Below are 21,265 nucleotides of genomic sequence, written 5' to 3'. Positions count from 1 at the left end.
TCTGTGATGACTGCACAAATCTCCTGAGGATGAGCGAATGACTACATTGTATCTGTGAAAAGAAAACATGGGTGTCAGCACTGTCTGCAAAGTTCTCTCCAGAAATCCTATCTCCTCTGATATCGGGTCACCAATGGAAGGGCAGCGGCACCTGCGGGTCAAGTGGGGCCCTGACCACCAGGGAGATACTATTTTGCTACCAGACTGGCGGGCTCTTCCCCAAGTCTCAGTCCTACTTATAACCATCCGACCCTCAGCCTCCTCCTGAGGATTTCTGGGGGTGCTCGGGGCACAAGCGCACTGACGCTCCACTTTCTGGCAGCACTGGGAGAATCCAGATCACTAGGATGGGAAGAGAGCAGTACATCGTCCACATGCAGGTTCTCCAGGTTTGGCCTTTCTCCAGTTTGAGGGCATCCAGGCACCTGGCTGGCTATGGCAGGCACAGCTACCTGAGGTTTCGGGAGAAGCCCGGCTGTGAGGTTGTTGGTGAAGTCAGTACAAGCAAGGTCATGCTACCAATGACAATGACAAAGGTCTTTCTTCCGCACTGGGGGGATGCCAATGAGACTGGCCCTGGGGCTCTGAATGCCTTTCCCTGCCTAGCCGGGCCCCTGGCTTTATGGCAGAAGTAGAAGGCTGGGGATCAGACACCGCTCGTGTCTGGCGATATAATGTGGTGGTGAACAGTCCACAGCCTACCCACAATGCCTCCTGCAGGACCCCAAATCTCGAGCCAGGAGCCAAGGAGTCAGAAGGTGTGACCCCAGGTACCCCGGTGGCATAAGTGCACATGGAGCCTCTTCAAGGTGCAGTGGTCTCCCATGGAAATAGGGCTAGAAGCTTTCATGTCTAAAGCACCCAGCTGTTATAGGCTTAAGGAGGATGTAGGAGGCAAATGTACTTTGAGAAGATGGGTACTAAGGAATTCCCTAGCCCCTGGGTGGTGCAGATGGTCAATACATCCGGCTGCTAAGTGCGAGGCTGGAGTCCACCACAAGCACCCCAAGGAATGCCTGGTGATGATTCTTGAAAAACCAGCCACTGAAAACCCAGTGGGGCCCCATTTCTACGCTGAGACAGAGGGGTCGCCCTGAGGGAGAAGTGATTTTTAAAAAAAACAGGCAGTGGGGTGTCCCAGCTTGTCTCCATGAGGCTGATTCCCGGTGACGCCCAGGCACGTTCAGGGCTCAGACATCACGAGGTGTCTCCTGGGGCATCTCTGCTGGAGTCTGAACCACCAGCCTTCCGTCTGGTGGCTGGCTCAGCCTCTCCTTGGCTTTCTTCCCTCAGGCTGTGGCCCGATTATAAGTCAGGAAATCATCTTCCTGGCCTCGGAAGGCCAGCCCGCCTCACTCCCTGCCGCTGGGCTCGGGAGGGCCCATGAAGAGGTCACCGAGGAAGAGTGCACCGCGGGGGGACTGACCTGCTCCCAGGTGAAGCGCACGGACGAGGGCACCACCACCAGGAGCGGCCACTCCTTCCGGTAAAAGGCCGCAACGCAGATGGCTTGGATGGTCTTCCCGAGGCCCATGTCATCGGCAAGCAGCAGGCGGCCTCTTTTCGCTATGGCGAAACTGAGGAAAGACAAGGTCAGGAGAATGCCCGGGACCTCTCCACCAGGGCGCGGCTCCAGCCTGTGCAGCCGGCCCGTTGGTGCCCACTGCCCTCCACGGGACCCCACTCTGGCCGGCGCAGCTCACAGGGAGGGGTGCCAACCCATCACGGGGCCAAGCTAGAGGCAGGGGCAGTCTGTCATCCAGGGGTAGCATGAAGTGGTCTCACAGGTATCCGGGCCAGGGAGGTCATGGGAGGCGGGCAGTGCCAGCCTCAATCCACATGCCGGCAAGGCGCAGGGAGGGGGATGGAGGAGAGTGAGCGCAGCCCATGAACCAGGTGCCAGCGAGGTGGCTTCGGGCTCACGCTGACACTGAGTGTGTTTGAGACCTGTGCCCCAGGAGGCTTCAAGGGCTGGCTTTCCATAAATAGATCACCAGCCTTTCTTCAAGGACACCTCTGGGTGGACCCCACCCTCCAGCCCCCTCACCATCCCAGCTTCCACGGAGCATTCCGGCTGCCCTTCCTCTTCTGCACACTAGTCTCTCTCAAGTTTTCCAGACCCTTCCTGGAAGCAGGTGGACAGAAGACCTCACACCGCTGGGTGAGGGGAAACACAGGTGAGAAGAGATTTCATTGCTCAACCTCCTGTCCTACAAATCTGGTGGCCGGGGAGTGTGGGGGTCAGCTGGGGCAGCACAAGCCACTGGAGACCCTGATCCCTTGACTGCCTTTGGTTACGGGCTCCTCCGCACCACCACTCACCCAGTCATCGTTCTCGAAGCAGAAAGGACCCCAAGAACACCCTGCCTCTGTTTGCCCTGCCTCCTGGGGGGCCAGTTAAAAGCAAACTGGCGCCAGATGAAAGCGGGGAGAGAGGAAGGCCTGGTTGACAGAGCAGTAACAGCGCAGCCGAGTGTCATCCTCTCCAGGCCAACAGGAAGCTGAGTCACGCAGGCAAATGACTGTGCCTGGCCCCCCTTACCTGGGGGACAGGACCACTGAGATGGGCAAGGAAGCGGGTAGAGAGGGAAGGAGTCCTGAGGGAGCTTTCTGGTTGTTCTGCCAATTAAGATCATCACAAAGCATGGAAAAAATGGCCCCCCTCACCAATCCTGCCCCTTCCTAGGATGGAAGTTAAAGCCTGAGGTTAATCAGAACGTGCTGTAGCACTCCCAGCACCACAAGCTGCTCCCAGCTGCTGGGAGAGTGAGGAGAGACAGTTGGCCGTGCTGTGGCGTCCATGCCCGTCCTGCACACCTGGGACTCCCACACACTCGACACTCAGACCAGAGGTCTCTGATGGAACCAGAAAGAACCTGATGCCCAGGAGTGGGATAGGGTGGGGAAGAACCACCTGAGCCTGGTTAAAACGAGGCCCTCAGCATCTGTCTGAACAGCAAGTTGAAGTTTTCTCAAGTGCACGTGTGAGAGAGACGGAAGGCAGAGGCAATGGGAGGAAGGGGGAGCGGGGGAGGGGGAACAATCTGGGACAGGTTGTACTGTAGTAAGGACCAACAATACCCAAAGTGCTCGGGGTCAAAGACAGGAGGAGCCCAGAGTGGTAGACAAAATACTCCAGTCCAGCCTTTCCCACTAGTTTGTTCTGGTCTGGTCCCTGCCGAGACGATGTACTCCAACCTCAGACAGACAACCGGAGTCTCCATGAAAACAAGAGCCCCAGAATCACCCTCGTTAGAATGTAGATTCTGGCTCAGTGTCTGTGGGTGGAAATTTGAATCGTCAGCAGGGAGGTTGAACCAGAGTGACTGAATCAGGCCTCAAGCAGGCCGGCTGTCTCAGTTCGTCAGCTCGGCAGCTAATTTTGGTTCTTTCAGCCACGCTGTCTAGTCCAAGACCTCCTCTCTCTGCTCCTGGGCCTTCTCTGTTTTCCCTAGATGGCAAGTTCAAGCCCGGCCTGCTTCTCAGAAAGAATTCTGGGAGAAAGGGCAGGGCAGGACATACGATACAGGCTTGTGTATTCCTTTCTATGATCAGAGAACCTGACCTGTGGGGACTAAGGAGGTGGGGGGGTGGAGAGGGAGGGGGGGGGGCAGGACTTCTGGCTTCAGGACTGTCCATACCTGCCCAGCCCCAGGAGCAACGAGGTGCCTCTGTTCCAGAGCACACGGCCCAGGACAAAGCAGGCCAAGCCGCAGCCCAGCTGCGAGGGCAGCATCCCAATGAGGTCTTATGAGTTTCGACCTTGCCTGCTCTGCTCACTGACCACCTCTTGGAGTTCTGCCCACCTGCAACCCTGAGTCCTGATTCACCCACAGAACTTGAAAGCTACGTACACAGCACTGCCACGATGCTCCCCGGTGTCCGTGGAAGGTGAACCCAGAGCGCGATGAGTGAGCAGGGTCCCGTGGGAGAGGAAGAGGGAGGGGAAGGACGTACTTAACCCCGGCTCTCTGAAAGGGCATCAGGCTGGACACGAGCTTGGCATCCACTCCGGAAAGGTCAGCCTCAGGGACATCAGCCGTGAGGTGGAGAGACGTCTTCTCGAGTTGAGAGGCGAAAGCCTGGACGATGGTCTTGGGCAGCGGGTCCAGCCGGACCTGCGGGAGGCAGCGCACTCTCTCAACTAGAAAGGAGAGCGGAGACGTGTGAGCTGCGAGTTCATGCCCAATAGATCTGGGGGGAAAGGGGCTTCCGTAGACTGAGACACCTGACCAGAACCCACTGCATGGCAGATTGTCAAAAATGGCAGCGGAAGGGAGGAGGGAGGCTGACAGCTGTCTTCCCCTGGGCAAAGCACCTGAATCTAGAGAACAGTTTTCCTGGGAAGCTAATTTCTCCAGATAAGATGCCTATCCATGATGCAGAACTGATAAGCTACGCTACCCAAACGTTAGAAAGAAACACTAGCTATTTTGTGATCAAAATAAAATTTTTAAAGTTCCCTAGTAGTCCCATGTTCTAAAAGATGAGTCCAAACCACACATACACACACACACATACACACACACACACACACACACACACGTGCGCGCAGCTGTCGAGCCGATTCTGACTCATGGCAACGCACACACCTGCTCCCTGGAGTTTGAGACTGTAAATCTCCACGGGAGCCACAGCCTCATCTTTCTCCCACAGAGTGGCTGGTGGGTTTGAACCACTGGCCTGCAGGTTAGCAGCCCGATGCTGAACCTATGGCTTCACTAGGACCCCTCACCAGTTCCAAAGCACTAATTTAAAAAGAGCAAATCTTAAGTGGAGTCAATGCTCTCCTCGCCTCCTTTGGCTTTCTCTTGGCGGTGTTCCCAGAAGGCAGGGCACGCTCAGCTCCACCCAGAAGTAGGAGAGAAACACGGCAAAGATTCAAAGGATGGCTATAGCAATGCCACGTTATTTGAAAAAGAGGAAGAACAAAACAAAAGAAAAAGCAAAGGGCGGAGTCGAAGTGAAGATAGGATGCCAGTGTTCTCCCCTTTAAGGAGACTAAGTCCCTCCCCGGTGAGAGGCGGCCTGCAGTGGTGACCTGCCTGTGGCGGCAGAGACTCGCCCCGGCCACGAGGGCCTCTGGCCCAATCCAGGCTGCTGCCACTGTCTGTCAATGACATGGTCCTGAGCCGCCAGGACACGGTGGGGGTCAGGGGCTGTGGCAGAGTGCACATGGCCTGCAAAGACACTGACTGCCAGCATCGCAGCAATCACGCTGAGGAGTGTCATTGGCATCGTTCACGTCTGGGGGTCTGGACGTCCTCCCAAGCAGCTGGTGCTAGATCACTGAAAAGAGGAGCATCTCCCTAGAGAGCTACATAGAGATGAAAGCAAATCCATTAATTCAGATCATCGATTTTGCCTGTTTAAAAAATTGAGCCTTATTTGATTTAAAATTAAGAGGGGGTGGGAAACTTTATTCAATAGGGAGATAGGAAAAAATGGATACAAACGAACCGCACGATTCTAGCAGCGAAAAAAGGGAGCCCTGGTGGCACTGAGCTGTTACCCAAAAGGCCAGCAGTTCAAGTCACCCAGCCGCTCTGTGGGAGAAGGGTGTGACAGTCTGTTCAGTCAGATTTACGGGATCCTGGGAAACCCTACAGAGCAGTTCTCCTCTGTCCTGTAGGGTTGCCGAGGGCAACGGGCAGAGGAAGGACGCTGACATGCAGGTCCCTCCGGCCGGAGCCACCCCTGAACTACTACTCACCACTGTCGGCTGTGCTCCGGGCTGCAGCCCTCAAGATGGGCTGCTCTGTTATGACCACACGCTCTTCTTTGGAAAATCAAGTGAGAAGAACAGCCATTGCTGCCAGATTTTCAACTGCTCTTTCTTCTTGACCAGCTCAGGGGCTCCCAGGCAGAGCCACCGTCACCCTAACTGTTCTCTAAGGACCCAGTAAATCCAGACCCCAAACCAAGCTCATGTCAGCGAGTCGATTCTGACTCCCCACAGCCCCACAGGCCAGAGCAGACCCGCTCCACGGGGCTTCCGAGGTGGCAAACCTTTCGTGCGGACAGCCAGCCTCCTCTTCCTCCTAAGAGCAGCTGGTGGGTCTAAAGGCCACTGGCTAGCAGCCCACAGCACCACCAGGCCCCTGGGCTCCAGTAGAGGGAACAGAAAGAAAAGAAAGGTGGTGGGTTCGCAATTCCGCGTGGTCTTGGGTTTTCTCCATATCCTCAACAGGCGCCTTGAGTCTCCTGCCGCAATGCTCAAAGGGAGGGTTGGCCCGTCCACAGCTACCCCAAATTGCCTAGTATTTTCCATACACTGAAATCCACTTCTGGCCCTCCCTAAAATGTCAATGCCCGTTATTTCTGGAGAGAGACTCCGAGAACAGAGTTGCCATGATATGAAGTTAGTGGGGAGCTGACAGTTCTCCTCTAAGGGAGTCCAGCCGTCTGGAGGCTGAGCTGCACTTCACCCATGCAGAAAAACCGGACTGACCGTGACATTCAGGAGGCTGAGCACTCCAGAAACCCCGGCACAATTCCCATCCTCCTCTGGGTCATCTTCAGAACGGACACAGCCCTCGGGCCCTTGCCAAATGCGGTGTGCTTATAGGTTCCATGCCCCCGCAGGCTGTTTGAGGGAAAAGGCAACCTCAGCTCTTTCCCAGCACTACCGCCTCCCACCGTCTTCTGCTGTGTCTATGTTCCTGCCTCAGCGCTGGGGAGACGACGGGGTGTCTGGTACTGCGAGCCACCCAGGAGTCACTCCTGTAGAGTGGCTCTTTGGCAGAGGGCGACATAGCCGCCCAGCAGAGATATTCACGTGTCCACACAGCGGCGGATGAGCCAGGATGACTTAGGGGGACACGGGACCCTTGTGGATTGTGACAGCCAAGGGTAATCAAAGGGCTTCTCAGGAGATCCACCTTCGGTAAACGGAGCCATGTGTACCCCGTCACCAGGGGCACGCCCAGGCTCAGCAGGCCTCCGTGCCATTGCCTCATTAGTCTCAAGTGCACATTCGCTAGCTCAGGGTCAATCATCTAATTTCACACATGAGGAGCTGAGACCTCAGGGCGAGGAGAAAAACCCCAAACCAAAACCCAGTGCCATCAAGTCGATTCTGACTCAGGGACCCCAGATGGGGGGAGAAGGGCCTCATGGGGTCTTCAAGGCTGCAGTCTTCCCCACCTTTCTCCTCCAGAGCAGCCGGAGCCTTTCACTGCACAGCCGAGTGCTTGAACCGCTGAGCCAGCGGGCTCCTGCAGGGGTGGAGAGAGCTGCAGCTCCCGTGGCTCATGTGCTGGTGCGTCTTCTGCCCCGGCTTTTCAGCTTCATGTATCTGGCTTACACCGGCCGACAATTTAGTTTTCTCTCCTCCCTGACTTGACTGTGGCCCTGAGCTGCTTCAGGAAAGCCAGTGGGACTGTCTGCTCTCAGTCTTCTCTTCCTCCAGACCCTGTCACGGTGAGCTGGCAGGTTCAAACGCAATCTGAACTCCAAAGCGCGGATGTGTGAGACTCACGGACGGGGTGGTTAAAGTCATCGTTCGACGCGCGGCCACCATCAATCTGCTGTTTCTGCCCCAGAGCAGGAACCGCTACGCTTTAAACCGTGGGTGAGGCACAGGTCTATCTCCGCGTGACCGGCATCTGCTCATGCTGCTGCTATCGGACTGTTGGCGGTTGCCCGCAGGTCAAAACCAGAACCAGACCCACTGCCTTCCAGTCGGTACCACTCCCAGCAACCCTCTGGGACACAAGGGAACAGACCTGTGGATTTCTGAGCTGTAAGTCTTTAGGGGAGCAGACGGCTCCATCTTTCTCCCTCGGAGCAGGTGGTGGGCTCCAGCTGCTGATCTTGAGGTCAGCAGCCCAGAGTGTAACCCACTAGGCCTAGAATGTTGACTCACCCGTGTCACACCACAAGTCACACTTGGGAAGGAGAGCAAGCACAGGAATCTGCTTGCGCCTCGTCCTTAAAGCCCTGGCCTGAGGGGCAAGCTGGCAGAACCGGGCCTACCAAACGATCCCTCCCACTGGCTGGGCGGCCCACACTCCAGGAGAGGATCAGCCATGGCCACGCCCCAGCAGGGCACACAGAGGAAACTGGCTGAGCCCACAGAGGCTCCTCCTCCTTAAACGAAGGCAAACATGGCCGGCTCCACTACAAGACAGGACATCCCTCACTGACCCACAGCCCTACGAGGGACAACATTGGAGACACAGTGCAGGGATTATGCCTGATCTGACCCCACCACACCGAGGCAAAACACTAAGGGCATGCAACAGAACAGCAAGGGGAACAGAGCAACAAAGTCCCCGGGGGAATACCAAAAATGCTTTGGGGCCAGGGCATGGCACCCCATCAGACTTGATTGGAAAAACACTTCTAAAGGTAAACAAACAAAGCTTGAACTATTTACAGGCTTTTCTTATTTTTGTCATTGGTTTTTTGTTGTTGTCTTGCTTTCTTTTGTTGCTTTGTTTTGCTCTCTCTTGTTTTTTTGTGCATAGTATTCTCTGCAGGTCTATCTAGATAAGATAGGCGGGATAAACAATCTGGAGGAGAAAACAATGGTTCCAGGGAGGACATGGTAGAGGGGGAGGTGGGGGGTAAAGAAGTGGGTGTTAATAACCCCAGGGGTAAGGAAACAACAAGTGATCCAAATCGGTGGTGAGGAGGGTGTAGGAGGCCTGGCAGGGCGTGATCAAGGGCAATGCAACCTCCAGGAATTACTGAAACCCAAATGAAAGATGAGCATGATGGTGGGACAAGGGGAAAGTAAAAGGAAAGAGAGGAAAGAGCTAGGAGGCAAAGGGCATTTATAAAGGTCTAAATACAGGCATGTACATATGTAAATATATTTATGTATGATGATGGGGAAATAGATATATGTACATATATTTATAGGTTTAGTATTAAGAATACTCTACTCAAGTATTCTCTCAGTGCAAGAACTTTGTTCTATTAAACTGGCATTCCATGATGCTCACCTTCCCTACACGATTGATAAAGACAAAGCAGGTGCACAAGCAACTGTGAAGAAAGCTGATGGTACCCAGCTATCAAAAGATACAGCGTCTGGGGTCTTAAAGGCTTGAAGATAAACAAGCAGCCATCTACCTCAGAAGAACAAAGCCCACATGGAAGAAGCATACCAGCCTGTGTGATCAAGAGGTATCAACGGGATTAGGTATCAGGCATCAAAGAAAAAAAAAATCATATCATTGTGAATGAGGGGGAGCGTAGATTGGAGACCCAAAGCCCATCTGTATGCAACTGGACATCACCTTCTAGAAGGGTCGTGGGGAGGAGACAAGGCAGAGTGCAGTGTAGCAAGGATGAAACATATAACTTTCCTCTAGTTCTTTAATGTTTCCTCCCCCATACTATTATGATCCCAATTCTACTTTTAAATCTGGCTAGACCAGAGGATGTACACTGGTACAGATAGGAATTGGAAACACAGGGAATCTAGGACAGATGATCCCTTCAGGACCAATAATGAGAGTAGTGATACCAGGAAGGTAAGGGGAAGGTGAGGTAGAAAGATGGAACTGATTATAAGGATCTACATGTGACCTCCTCCCTGGGGGATGGGCAACAGAAAAGTGGGTGAAGGGAGACGTCAGACAGTGTAAAACATGACAAAATAATAATTTATAAATTATCAAGGGTTCATGAGGGAGGGGGGCAGGGAGGGAGGGGAAAAATGAGGAGCTGATACCAAAGGCTCAAGTAGAAAGAAAATGTTTTGAGAATGATGAGGGCAACAAATGTACAAATGTGCTTGACACAATGTATGGGCGTATGGATTGTGATAAGAGTTGTACAAGCCCCCAATAAAATGATTTACAACAAAACAAATAGAACGTGGCTATCTGTATGCAGCCCCTGCACATGAAAATGCCTGAGCGCCCAGCTGACTCCTACACTAAGCTTGGCCAATCTTCCCTGACCAACTAGTTCCCAAAGGATGCTAGGAGCTTCAGCCTGAGCAAGGCATCTCAGGGCACCTCTGATTCCCCAGGCTCCCAAGCTGGGGAGGTGTGCCCACACGGCAACCCCTTCCGGAGGAGGTGGGCCCTGCGTGTGTGAGCCCGACTCCAGAGAAGCCATCCTCTGCGCAGCAATGGTCAAGGCTGCCTGAGGGCACCTCCACCCTGAGGCACCCAAGCATTGGAAGTGAGCACGGCGGAGGGGAAGGGTGGGGGCCTTTTCAAAGACACCCAAGTCAAGACAGCTCATTGAAACTCAAACAATAGCATGATCTAAAACAAACAAGGTGGTCTGCTCACTTAGCTTATTGTGCTCTTCCAAGAGAAAATTCCACTTCCGGGTGTTGGCATCTGGGAAAAACACCAAAACAGAATAAATAAATAAATACATACATACATACATACATACATATATACATACATACATCAGAAAACATGAGACTTCACCCTCGGGCTCTCCAGCACTCAAACCAAAACCCACTACCGATGAGTCGGTTCTAACTCCATGACCCTCGATAGGGTTTCACTGCAGGCTGTCAATCTTTCCGGGAGCAGACAGCCTCATCTTTCGTGTGCTGAGCATCTGGTGATTTTGAACTGACCGCCCTGAGGTTAGCAGTCCATCATTTACCCAACAGTGCCAGCAGCACACTTCCTGTTTATGCCCAGGCTTATGCCCTTGGGTGTCGTTTACGCTTGACTGGGCTAATCAGCAGATGGCCTGCCACTCGTCAGTCATTTTTGACCTGGTTTTCTTGAGGGTTCACTACCCGCCAGGTGTGCTTTCATAAGCACTTTCACAACCACCCTGTGAAGTAACGGCTACGATGCTGTCACTATTCAGATGTGGAAGCGAAAGCACAGGAAGTTAAGTAAGTGCTCCCGGTCACGGTCACGCAGCTGGTAGGGGCAGGGCTGGCATTAGGTCCCAGACTGACCGGCCACTCCGACATCACGCACCGACATCACGCACCGCACTGCCTCTCCAGATAAAATGGCGCTCACCACCGGGCCTACCTTACAGGGGCAGGGCCCATGTGAGGGGCAGGTGAAATGGTGCTGGCAGAGCTTGTGGCACCTGGCTTAAGGTGTCAGCCGTGGATATTATCTGAAGCTTGGCAATTCAGGGTATTTCTAACCTGCTGGGCCATCCCCAGCCGCACTCCCCACTGTGCCCTTTTTTCTTGATTCTCATGGCACAATCTCACAGCGTCTCTGCTAGTCTGTCTCCCCTGTCTGTTGGGGCAGCCTCCAGGGCATGTGCCCCCTTCCTGCCTGTGCCCTCAGGCCCAGCCTCAGGGCTAGACTAAAACCAAACTCACTGCCATTGAGTCAATGCCAACTCATAGTGACCCTACAGGACACGGTTCAACTGCCCTGGTGGGTTTCCAAGACTGGAACACTTTTCAGGAGTAGAAAGCCTTTCCTTTCTCCCATGGAGTGCCCAGTGGTTTTGAACTGCTGACCTTGTGGTTGGCAGCCCAATGTGTAACCACGACATTCCCAGGGCTCCCTGCTGTACAGTTGGAGTTGAATGGGGGTTGAAAGTGGGATTTGAATGGAGTTGGAGTTGAATGGAGTTGAAAGTGGGATTTCCCAGGCTGCTGACAGACACAGATGATGTCGGTTATTCTCTGAAGAGTCACCCCCGAGCTGAAGCCCCACGTGCAGGGGGCAGGGCCGGCAGACACCTGGCCCCTGGAGATCACATACCGGCTCTGTGGACAGCCTGCTCCAGGGGCTGTCCACCTCAGAGTCAGCGTCCCAGGCAGCATCGCCCTCCTACGGGAGGGACCGACCCCTGGAGAAAGGGCTTCGTGGAGCCCGCCACAGGGTCTTTCCTAGAGTCATCCCTGACCACGGTGTGCTGGCCAGGCCAGTCTTCTACCTGCCCGAGGAGACGCCTGTAACCATTCCAGGCTTGGGGAAACAGGGATCCAGAAAAGCCCCATCACTCTGACACTGAGGCAGAGGCCTGCCTCCTCCTTTGAAGAACATCCGAGAAACACGGCACATCTGTCTGGCTGAGGCCAAGGCCAATGGTTTGCCCCTAAACCTGTCTGCCACTGAGTCAATTCTGAGTCATTGTAACCCTATAGACTCCCTGAAACTGTAAATCTTTACAGAGCCTCATCTTTCTCCGGTGGAGCAGTTTATGGATTTGAACTGCCAACCTTGCAGTACTCATTGCCATCGAGTGCATTCCTACTCACAGCAACCCGGCAGGGAAAGGGTAAAGCTGCCCCTGTGGGTTTCGGAGATTGCAACTGTTTATGGGAATCGAAAGCCTCTTCTTTCTTCTGCGGAGCAGCTGGTGGCTTTGAGCTGCTGTCCTTGCGACTAGCAGTCCAACAGCAGTAACCCACTGCGCCAGCAGCCCCCAATCCTAATCCACAGCACCACTGGGGCTCGCCTGCAGAGGTAGAAAAGAGCTGCTGCTCCTGGGCCTGAAAGCCTCTCTCTGGGACAGAGCCAGACGGGAGGCAGCTTAAGAACCCAGCGTGCTAAAGAACAGTGGTGTGGAGACTTCAGCTGGGAGCCCAGTGCAGCAGCTCAGACTCACTAGGGAAGTTGTCTGAAGTGCAAACCACTGGGCTCCACCCCAGAGCTACTGAATCAGAAAGACGCGGGTGGAGTCCAGTGAAGGAGTTTTCACCAGCCTCCCCCAGGTGGCCCCACAGCTGCACAGAGGTTTCAAATCTGCAGGCTGCAGAAAGGTGTTTCCTTTTATGGCAACCACCTGTTTGGGGGACGAATAAAGACCAAACCAAAAGACCCATCCAAGTGCCATCAAGTCAGGTCTTGGCTCATAGCCACCCTGCAGGACAGAGGAGAACCTAGTGGTTCCAGGCTGTGAATCTTTACGAGGGGAGATCTTTCTCTCGAAGGGTGCTTGGAACTCCTGACCTGCCTGTTCACTAGTGGCCCAAAGCATCACCATGAAGCCAGCATCGCTCCTATGGGTTAATGGCTGAAGCAAGAGCTTAGGACAGTGGTTCTCAACCTGTGGGTCGTGACCCTTTTGGGGGTCGAAAGATCCTTTCACAGGGTTGTTCCTAAGACCATTGGAAAACACATAAATATTTCATAATACATAATTACATATTGTTTTGTGATTTATCACTATGGTTTATGTTCAATTTGTAACAATGAAAATATATCCTGCATATCAGATGTATTATACTACGATTCATAACAGTAGCAAAATGACAGTTATAAAGTAGCAAGGAAAATAATTTTATGGTTGGGGGGGGGGGGTCCCTACAACATGAGGAACTGTATGAAAGGGTCCCGGCATGAGGAAGGTTGAGAACCACTGCCTTAGGAGGTTCTGCCAAGAAGGCACTGACCCATTGGACTGGGCAAATCATGGCGGGCTTCTCTGTGGGAGTCCTTTCAACCCCCGTAAGTCACCCGGTCCCGTCGGCTGTGTTTTCTTGGAAGATTCTCCTAAATTCTGGTTTAGCATCAACTCGACAGCAGCGAGTTTGGGTTTTTGCGTTTGGGTCTATTTTAGGGACCCTGGTGGCATAGTGTTTACAAGTTAGGCTGCTAACGGCAAGGTCAGCAGTTTGAAACCTGCAGCCACCCTAAGGAAGAAAGACGGAGCTTTCCACTCCTGTAAAAGAGTCAGTCTCAGAAACTCAGTTCTACCCTGTCCTACAGGGTCGCTGTGAGTCTCCATTGACCCGATGGCAATGAGTCTTTATTTTGTCCTGAGCAGAGCAGGAAAACAAGTGTGAGAGGTGCTCAGCGGCTAACTGGAAGGCTGGCCGTCTGAGGCCCCTCAAAGGCACTAAGAAGAAAGGCCTGGTGATTTTCTTTCCCCAAATCAGCCATTCCGAGTCCTCTGGAGCCCAGTCTACCTTGGCACACATGGGTTCACTGGACACCCCAACCAGACAGTAAGTGGCCTGAGAGGGCTTCAGAGGGGAAGGAGAGCCGGCCAGGAAGACTCAAACAAACAAGTGATTGCTGGAATATCTTCAAAGAGAAAGACAACCCCCTACTGTACTTGCCGTAATTCCTGGAATTCATCTGTTGGAACAGCGAGATCAGGTCTTCGGAGTAGCCGATGTCGGCCTCGAAGCGGACCCGGGAGATGAGCATGCATCGGCCTTGGACAAAGGTGAGGGATGGGGCAAGCGGGAGGCTGGCCTGCACCCCGCTGGGGGTGGAGGCTGACTCCCTGCCACTGGCCCCTTCCAAAGGCTGCAGGGTGACCGTGGCCAGGCGCTGAGCAGCTTTCACTACAGAAGAGGAATAGGGTGGAAGTGACCGAGTAGGCAGCAACTTTCCCGTGGTCCCAGAGGTGCAGGCAGGGAATGGCGAAAACAAGGCGGGTGGGGGGCAGACAGCTCGTGCACAGGGAGCTGCATTGAAGACCGGCTAGAGAAGCATTGTGTGGTGGCAGTGGGAAGGCTGGCAGCAGCCTTGAGCTGGGGCTGTGGGAATTTCAGTATTTTCTGGACCATCACTTTCAAATCGAAAGATGTTGAACTGAGAAGTCAACGGCGAAGAGGAATCCTGCCAGGATAGGGAGCTTGCTAAGTGCTTGTGTGGTCCTGGTGGAGTCACTACTGAGGTCTCTCCACAAACCACCCCTGAACTCATGCCCAGGCCACTACTCTTCTCTGCTGCTGCTACTGAAGGCCCAGGAGCGTCGAACTGGCCAGTGGGGTTTGTTTCCCAGTCTATACATCTTTATGGAAGCAGGCAGCCTTTTCTTTTTCCCATGAAGCAGCTGCTGAATTTGAGCTGCCAACCTTTCAGCTAAAGATGGAGCACTGAACCACTGCACCACCAGGCCTCCTTGGCAAGGATGGAACCCCTGCCATCAAATCCATTCTGATTCCCAGCAACACTCACCCACACAGGGCAGGAAGTCTCCTGTCCCTCCCATGGAGTGGCTGGTGGGTTTGAACCTTGGGTTTGGAGCAGCCCACTGCCTAACCCACAGCACCACCAGGGCTCCTTTGGTGAGGATGTTAAGAAAAACCCTCAAAGCCACAGTCACTGCCATGGAGTCGGTTCAGTGACCCCACAGGACCGAGGAGAACGGCCCCTGTGGGAGTCCAAAGCTGTCAGTCTTTACAGGAGCCTCATCTTTCTGCCTTGGAGTGTCTGGGGGGCTCAAACTGCTGACCTTTAGCCCAACATATAATCCACATCACCAGGGCGCCTTGGTGAGGATACAGAGGAGCCTAACTACCGATCACCAATCCCTACAGTTCATCTGGGAGATACCTTGTGAATTTTGTGCCAAATAAGCATTGCTTTCAGGAGTGTGCAGGGCCACTGCAGAGACTGACCGTGCCACCGAGAACACCGAACTGAGTGTGCAAAAGCTGAAATCATGTCACTGTGTGCTGTGGCCAGAGGACGGGAGTGACTGAAGGGCAGAACAAAGGAAAACCGTGACAGCATGTGTGGGAGTTACATAATTTCACGTCAACTTGAAGATATATGAAAGTGTAGGGGGGGTGGAATTTAGCCTGTCAATCAGGTCACAGCCTGATGGTGACTCTTTGTGGGCATGGCTGTCTCCTAAGACAGGTCCTAGGAACCCCCACCCCCATGCCTTCACCTTCCTGATGGTGGGTCATGTGGAGAACAGCCAGAGCCTTGTGATGCTTCCACCGCCACTGGATCCACAAGACCCCACACCCACCCTGCATTCTGCATCACTGCTTCTGAATGCAAGAGTCCGGAGAGGGACTTCTGGACTAGGATCGGACTCGTGGACTTGAGTTGGACTGGGCTGGGCTGTTTCCTCAATACATAATTAGTTCTTGATATAAAGCTCTCTCTTGTACATGTATGCGTGTCACTGGATTTGTTTCTCTAGTCAACGCAGACTCACACACTGAGGAGGCAACAGCGGGACTACCAGGTGTCAGAATCTGCCATCTCGCCCCAGCGGCCGGCTCTCCTCCCCACACTAAAACACGGATTAAAAGGAAAAAACTAGCAAAAAGCGCTACCCCCTAAGATCACCAATAGCTACCTGCCACCTAAGTAGCTGTCCGCGCCATGCAGTCCCAGAGTGGAGGCCCAGGAGGAAAACAGGAATTTGGCAGGGACCTAGCTGCCCATCAGCGCCCCACCAAGCTGTGCAGGTGACACCCCCGGGCCCAGAGAGCTCAGTGGTTGGGGACAAGCACTCTAAAACTAGACTGGACTTGAACATCAGGGTCACTATTAGTTGTGGGACACTGTGGGTGTTACTCATCCTCTCTGGCCTCAGTCTCCCCCTCTGCACAATGCTTGCTATAAGCAATCACACAAGCGTGGTCTCTGGCACAGTGCTGGCACTGCCATGCTCACGCAGGAAGAAGGGCATGAGGATGGTGCCCTGAGAACTTTCGCTGCCAGTAAAGCGCCTGGCACTACAGGCAAGCGCATGTTGGCTGCTCCCCAGGATCCCTGAGAGGCCACCTTGCCCTCCCCGAGCACCAAGCACACATGCTTACTCAGAGCGCTGTAGTCGGTCATGCTGAAGTCCCAGGTCTTGGAGGCAGGATCTGAAATGAAACAGACAGAGGAGGACACTCACGAGCTCTTCCCTGCTTGCACACAACAGTGAAGGAATGTTAGTCCAAACACCGCCACAGCTGACGTCCACATACCCAAGGTCCCGGTAGAGAGAAACCCAAGCCCACTGCCAGAGTCGAGTCCAACTCAGGGGCCTGCAAGGACAAAGGACTGCCCCCGAGAGTTTCTCAGGCTGTACACCTGTGCTGCTACGTGTCTACCTCAGAGCGGCTGGTAGAGGGATTTGAACTGCCGGCCTAACTGGGGTTTTCAACCACTGGGACTTCTCTTAAAATAAACACAGACAAGAGCAAGTCTTTTGTTTTTCAATAAAAAGAATTCACCTCGGACCTCGGAGACTCTGGCGTCTCCTACGAGACTGAATGGATTGTGAAAAGTTAGGACCAGACACGGGCTTGGAATCCAGGGCCGCCAGGCAGAGCGGATGAGAAGAGGCGTGCGCACTGAGGTCCTGCAGAGCTGGCCACACGTGGCTCCACTCTACCAAATAACGAACAGGGCATTGCTGCACTGTGCTGACCTAGTCCCAGCGCCTGCCAGTGGGAGCCCCACAAGCCTCAGAGAGCCAAGCTCACAGCGATGGGGTCAGCTCCAAGTCACGGAGACCCCACAGGACCGAGGAGAACTGCCCTGGTGGGTTTCCGAGATGGCAACTGTTCAGGGGTGGAGAACACTTCCTCTTTCTCCCTCAGAGCAGCTGGTGGTAGTATCAAACTGCCGACCTTGTGGTTAGCAGCTCACCACATAACCGCTACGCCAGCATCACACAAAACCGGTGCTGGGCCCAAGTGCTACAATCTACACAGAGCACCTGACAGAAGCCAGTCATCCACTCTCCATGTGGCCGCCTGAAGCTGGACAGCTGTTTGGGGGAATGTTTGTTAAACAGGGAAACCTGGGCTCAAAATGAAAGCGCTAAACCACTGGATGGCACGTGTCAAGGCCGTGCTGGAGACGTATGAGGCGCCAGAAACAGAAGAGCAAACACGGGACAGAACCAAGGGAACACAGCCACGTGGGGAACGAGACAGGGGCTCATTACCGTAATGCCGGCTGGGCAGACTCTTAAACACAGCAAGCAGCTCAGCGCTGTAGCCGACCTTCACTCGGAAGCGGTCTCCTTCACGGACGCACTTGCCCTGCTGGCAGCCGACTCCTTTCTGGAGGGAGTTTCCTAGATCCTGCTGGAGTTTTCCTTCTGCCCGGGAAGGCACACTCCGTGAACCATAGAAGACGTCAGAAATGGACTGCCCGGAGGTGGAGGGTGTTGCGCTCTCGGGCGCTAATTCAGGATCCTCAGAGGCCTGTCCCAGGGAAAAAGCTGGCACCTGCTGGGAGCCCACCGGCTTAGCCAAGAGCTCAGGAGCTGTGTTAGCCTCGTGTGACACCTGAGCATGGCCTTGCCCTAACTCAGAACCCAAGTCCTGCTGGTTGGGGACCTTTGGGGAGCTTTGTGCCCGGGGAGGAAAGTCCGTGGCGATGGTGGGCTGACTTGATGATGCCCTATGGCTTGGGGAGGCTGCCGGCTTGTCTTCTTGACTCTGCCATCTCCTGCCTGCTGGCTTTGGCGTGTCAAGAGGATTCGATGCATTAGGGGGATTCTTTTGCTTGAACACCCCATCGTGGGTCACTGGCTTAGAAGACTCCTGCAGGGGATTCTGGGAAGGGTTGCCTGAGCTTGGATGCTGGTCGCCTAATAATTTCTCGGCTCTACGGGCCAGAGCCTTTTGGCGATTCTCTTCAATCTTTTTCCTCTGCTCCTCTGTAAGGGGCAAGGACATTTTCCTGGGGAGACGCTGACACAGGAATGTCGATGTTTCATCAGAACTCTAGAAAGAGCTGTAGAGGGAAAAATGAAGAATCCACATTAAATTTGTTTATCTACCAAGCTGTGACCTTGATTTTCACACACATTGTTCCCCAGAAATGCACCAGGAGCACACTTAAAAGCTTCGCACACGCGCGCGCGCATGCTCACAACATGTGCTAAAATAACCACCTCTTCAAACAAGCAGAGAAAACAAAGACGGTCAGGTCAAAGCCGAAGCTGCAATGGTCTTGGCTCTCCCATCTCCCAGGGAACACGAGCGCTCAGCAACCCCAAACAAGGTCCAGTTACTACGAACCAAACCCACTGCCATCGAGTCAATTCTGACTGACAGCGACCTTAGAGGGCAGAATAGAACGGCCCTTCTGGGTTTCTGAGGTTGTAACTCTCTTTCTCCCGAGGAGCGGCTGGTAGCTTCGAACTACTGCCCTTGCGGTTAGTAGCCCAATGCATATCCACTATACCACCAGGGCTCCTTAACAAGCTAGACAGAGCCCCCAAATCAATGCACTGAGAAATGCAGCATCTCAAACCAGAAAGGTCCCCGGATAGATTAAAATAGACCAAGACAGGCACACACCATGGCATGCCACTTGCTAAAAGAACCCGTTTCCCACTCGGAAGGGGGCGCAAGGCCAGTCTTGCACAGACGCACACAAGCCTCTCTGGGAGCCACCAGCCACTCTGCACGTGGCCTTCGGCCTGCCTTCGAAAATGCAACCCCAATGACCGCCCCGCCCGCTCCACTGCAGAGTGACACAGTGGCCCCGGAAAACTGAGAAAAAGAAGGAAAAGAGGAATACATGCTCCTTATACAAAACCAGGAGCGGTCACATCACCACCCGTCAATAAGTCCCCTCACTGGGAGTTTTCTATCTATAGACTGAAATAGGAGGGTAAGTCAAGAACTATTGCTACCGGGGCTCCGGTTCAAAACGCACAGGTTTATTCCACACAAAACAAGGTCAAACCTATCTTGGCCATCGGTGGGTGGCTGCAGACAAGTCCTCCCCGGGACACACCTGCTTTACACTCACTGAACCCATGGTCACGGAATCCATTCTGACTGACTGTGGCTCTGTGGGGAGGGCTAAACGGCTTGTTGGGGGTGGGGGTGGAGGATGCAAATCTTTAGGGGAGCAGAAAGCTCACCTTGCTCCAGGAGAGCAGCTGGTGGGTTCAGACTGCACTACGCCTTCAAAAGGAAAAGGTCCAAGAGAATGGGGTTTCCCAGGGGTTCTCATGGGCCAGTTAAATGAAAGGTGGAAGGGTCAGCTCAGAAAGTTATGGGTGACTGTTTGGGGGAATTCTTTTTTTTTTTTCCTTTTTTTTTTTTAATATAACATGCAGTTTATTAAATGTATGCAAAGTTAAATAATTTATATTATGCATTTTTATTAACTTAGGAGCATAACTAGAACAATTTTCTTTGGATATTGTACTGGTTTGTACATTTTTTTTCTCTCTTTTTTAACATTTTATTAGGGGCTCATACAACTGTTATCCCAATCCATACACACATCAATTGTGTAAAGCGCATTTGTACATCGTTTCTCCAAACATTTTCTCTCCATTTAAACCCCCGACATTAGGTCCTCATTTTTTCCCTCCCTCCCCGCTCCCCCCTCCCGCATGAGCCCTTGATAGTTTATAAATGGGTATTTTGTCATATCTTGCCCTGTCCGACGTCTCCCTTCATCCACTTTTCGGTTGTCTGTCCCCCAGGGAGGAGGTCACACACAGTTCCATGTAATCGGTTCCCTCCTTCCTACCCATTCTCCCTTTACCCTCCCTGTTTTGCCACTCACACCACTGGTCCTATAGGGCTCATCCATCCTGGATTCCCTGTATTTTCAGTTCCTATCTGTACCAGTGTACCTCCTCTGGTCTAGCCAGACTTGCAAGATAGAATTCAAGTCATGGTAGTGGGAGCGGGGAGGAAACCTTTAGGAACTAGAGGAAAGTTGTATTTCTCATCATTGTTACATCGGGGGGAATTCTTAAGGAGTGGCCTGGATAGATTTTCTTAAAGGGCCCCAAACGATCACTGGGGCATGTGATGAGGGTGAGATAAGGCAGGAGAGCTGCACTGACACACTTTTCTTCTCCATCACAACAAAGCATCCACTCAGCCTGCGAGGGTGGTAAGGGCTGTCCTTCCTATGAGCATTTCCTTGGGAAACCTTACCCCGTTCACCCTCCAGTCCTGATCTTGCCCCTTCAGATATCTTTTTGTCCCCCAAACGCAAAGAACATGATTCGAGTCCCTCAAGGAGCCCAACCTGCTCTTTTGACAAGGTATAAATGGAAGAATACAGAATTCTCAGGGGAGGGTCAAAGCCAACCCACCACCATCAAGTTGACACAGACCCACAGCAAACGGTGACCCTACAGGGCAGAGTAGAACTGCTCCTTAGGGTTTCTGGCACTGTAAGTCTCTCCAAGAGCAGACAGCCTCATCTTTCTCCTGTAGAGTGGCTGGTGGGTTTGAACTACTGATCTTGCAGTTAGCAGCTCAACAAACACAACAAATCAAACTCACTGCTATCAAGTCTGTTCTAGCCCATTGCAACTCTATAGGGCAAAAAACTACTCATTTGTGTGTCATTTAAATTACTGCAGAAGCGGCAAGCCTCATCTGTCTGTAAGCAGGAAGAATTTCTGTAAGCAACTAGTGGGTTTGAACCAGTGACCTTTTGGTTGGTTAGCCGCTTAATTTCAGCCCACTATACCACCAGGGCTCCTAGATAGAGATGGAAACACTGCCCTCAGAAGTGTATGGTCCTGGACGAGGACATAGAGCTTCACATTCTGATATTTTTGTTTAATAAGCATTTTGATGATCCTCCTACATGCCATATATAGAGATGTATTTATTCATTACAAAATACAATCATCCAATATATTGTATCTTTTTTTTTTTTTT

General features: G+C 53.0%; 1 protein-coding gene across 3 annotated transcripts in view; it reads right to left on the bottom strand.

Annotated features, from left to right (window-relative positions):
• Positions 1 to 21,265, bottom strand: part of SMARCAL1 (SWI/SNF related, matrix associated, actin dependent regulator of chromatin, subfamily a like 1) — a 60,615-nt gene that overhangs the window by 37,741 nt on the left and 1,609 nt on the right. For 2 of the 3 annotated variants that reach the window (XM_004701595.2, XM_045295732.1), the window contains exons 2-7: positions 17,554 to 18,350; positions 16,430 to 16,480; positions 13,976 to 14,206; positions 10,257 to 10,307; positions 3,958 to 4,144; positions 1,427 to 1,577 (exon numbers count right to left, since the gene is read on the bottom strand). In XM_004701595.2, the coding sequence (XP_004701652.1) occupies positions 1,427 to 1,577; positions 3,958 to 4,144; positions 10,257 to 10,307; positions 13,976 to 14,206; positions 16,430 to 16,480; positions 17,554 to 18,292 (1,410 nt within the window). In that variant the 5' untranslated portion in view covers positions 18,293 to 18,350. The remainder of the gene's footprint in view (positions 1 to 1,426; positions 1,578 to 3,957; positions 4,145 to 10,256; positions 10,308 to 13,975; positions 14,207 to 16,429; positions 16,481 to 17,553; positions 18,351 to 21,265) is intronic. The other variant, XM_045295739.1, reaches the window with a different exon arrangement.

This window comes from Echinops telfairi, unplaced genomic scaffold (assembly GCF_000313985.2).
Source record: "Echinops telfairi isolate 266 unplaced genomic scaffold, ASM31398v2 ScPeMD7_3;HRSCAF=10, whole genome shotgun sequence".
Lineage (NCBI taxonomy): Eukaryota > Metazoa > Chordata > Mammalia > Afrosoricida > Tenrecidae > Echinops > Echinops telfairi.
The sequence above is the reverse complement of the archived record's forward strand: the minus strand, read 5'-3'. Positions and strand labels throughout refer to the sequence as shown.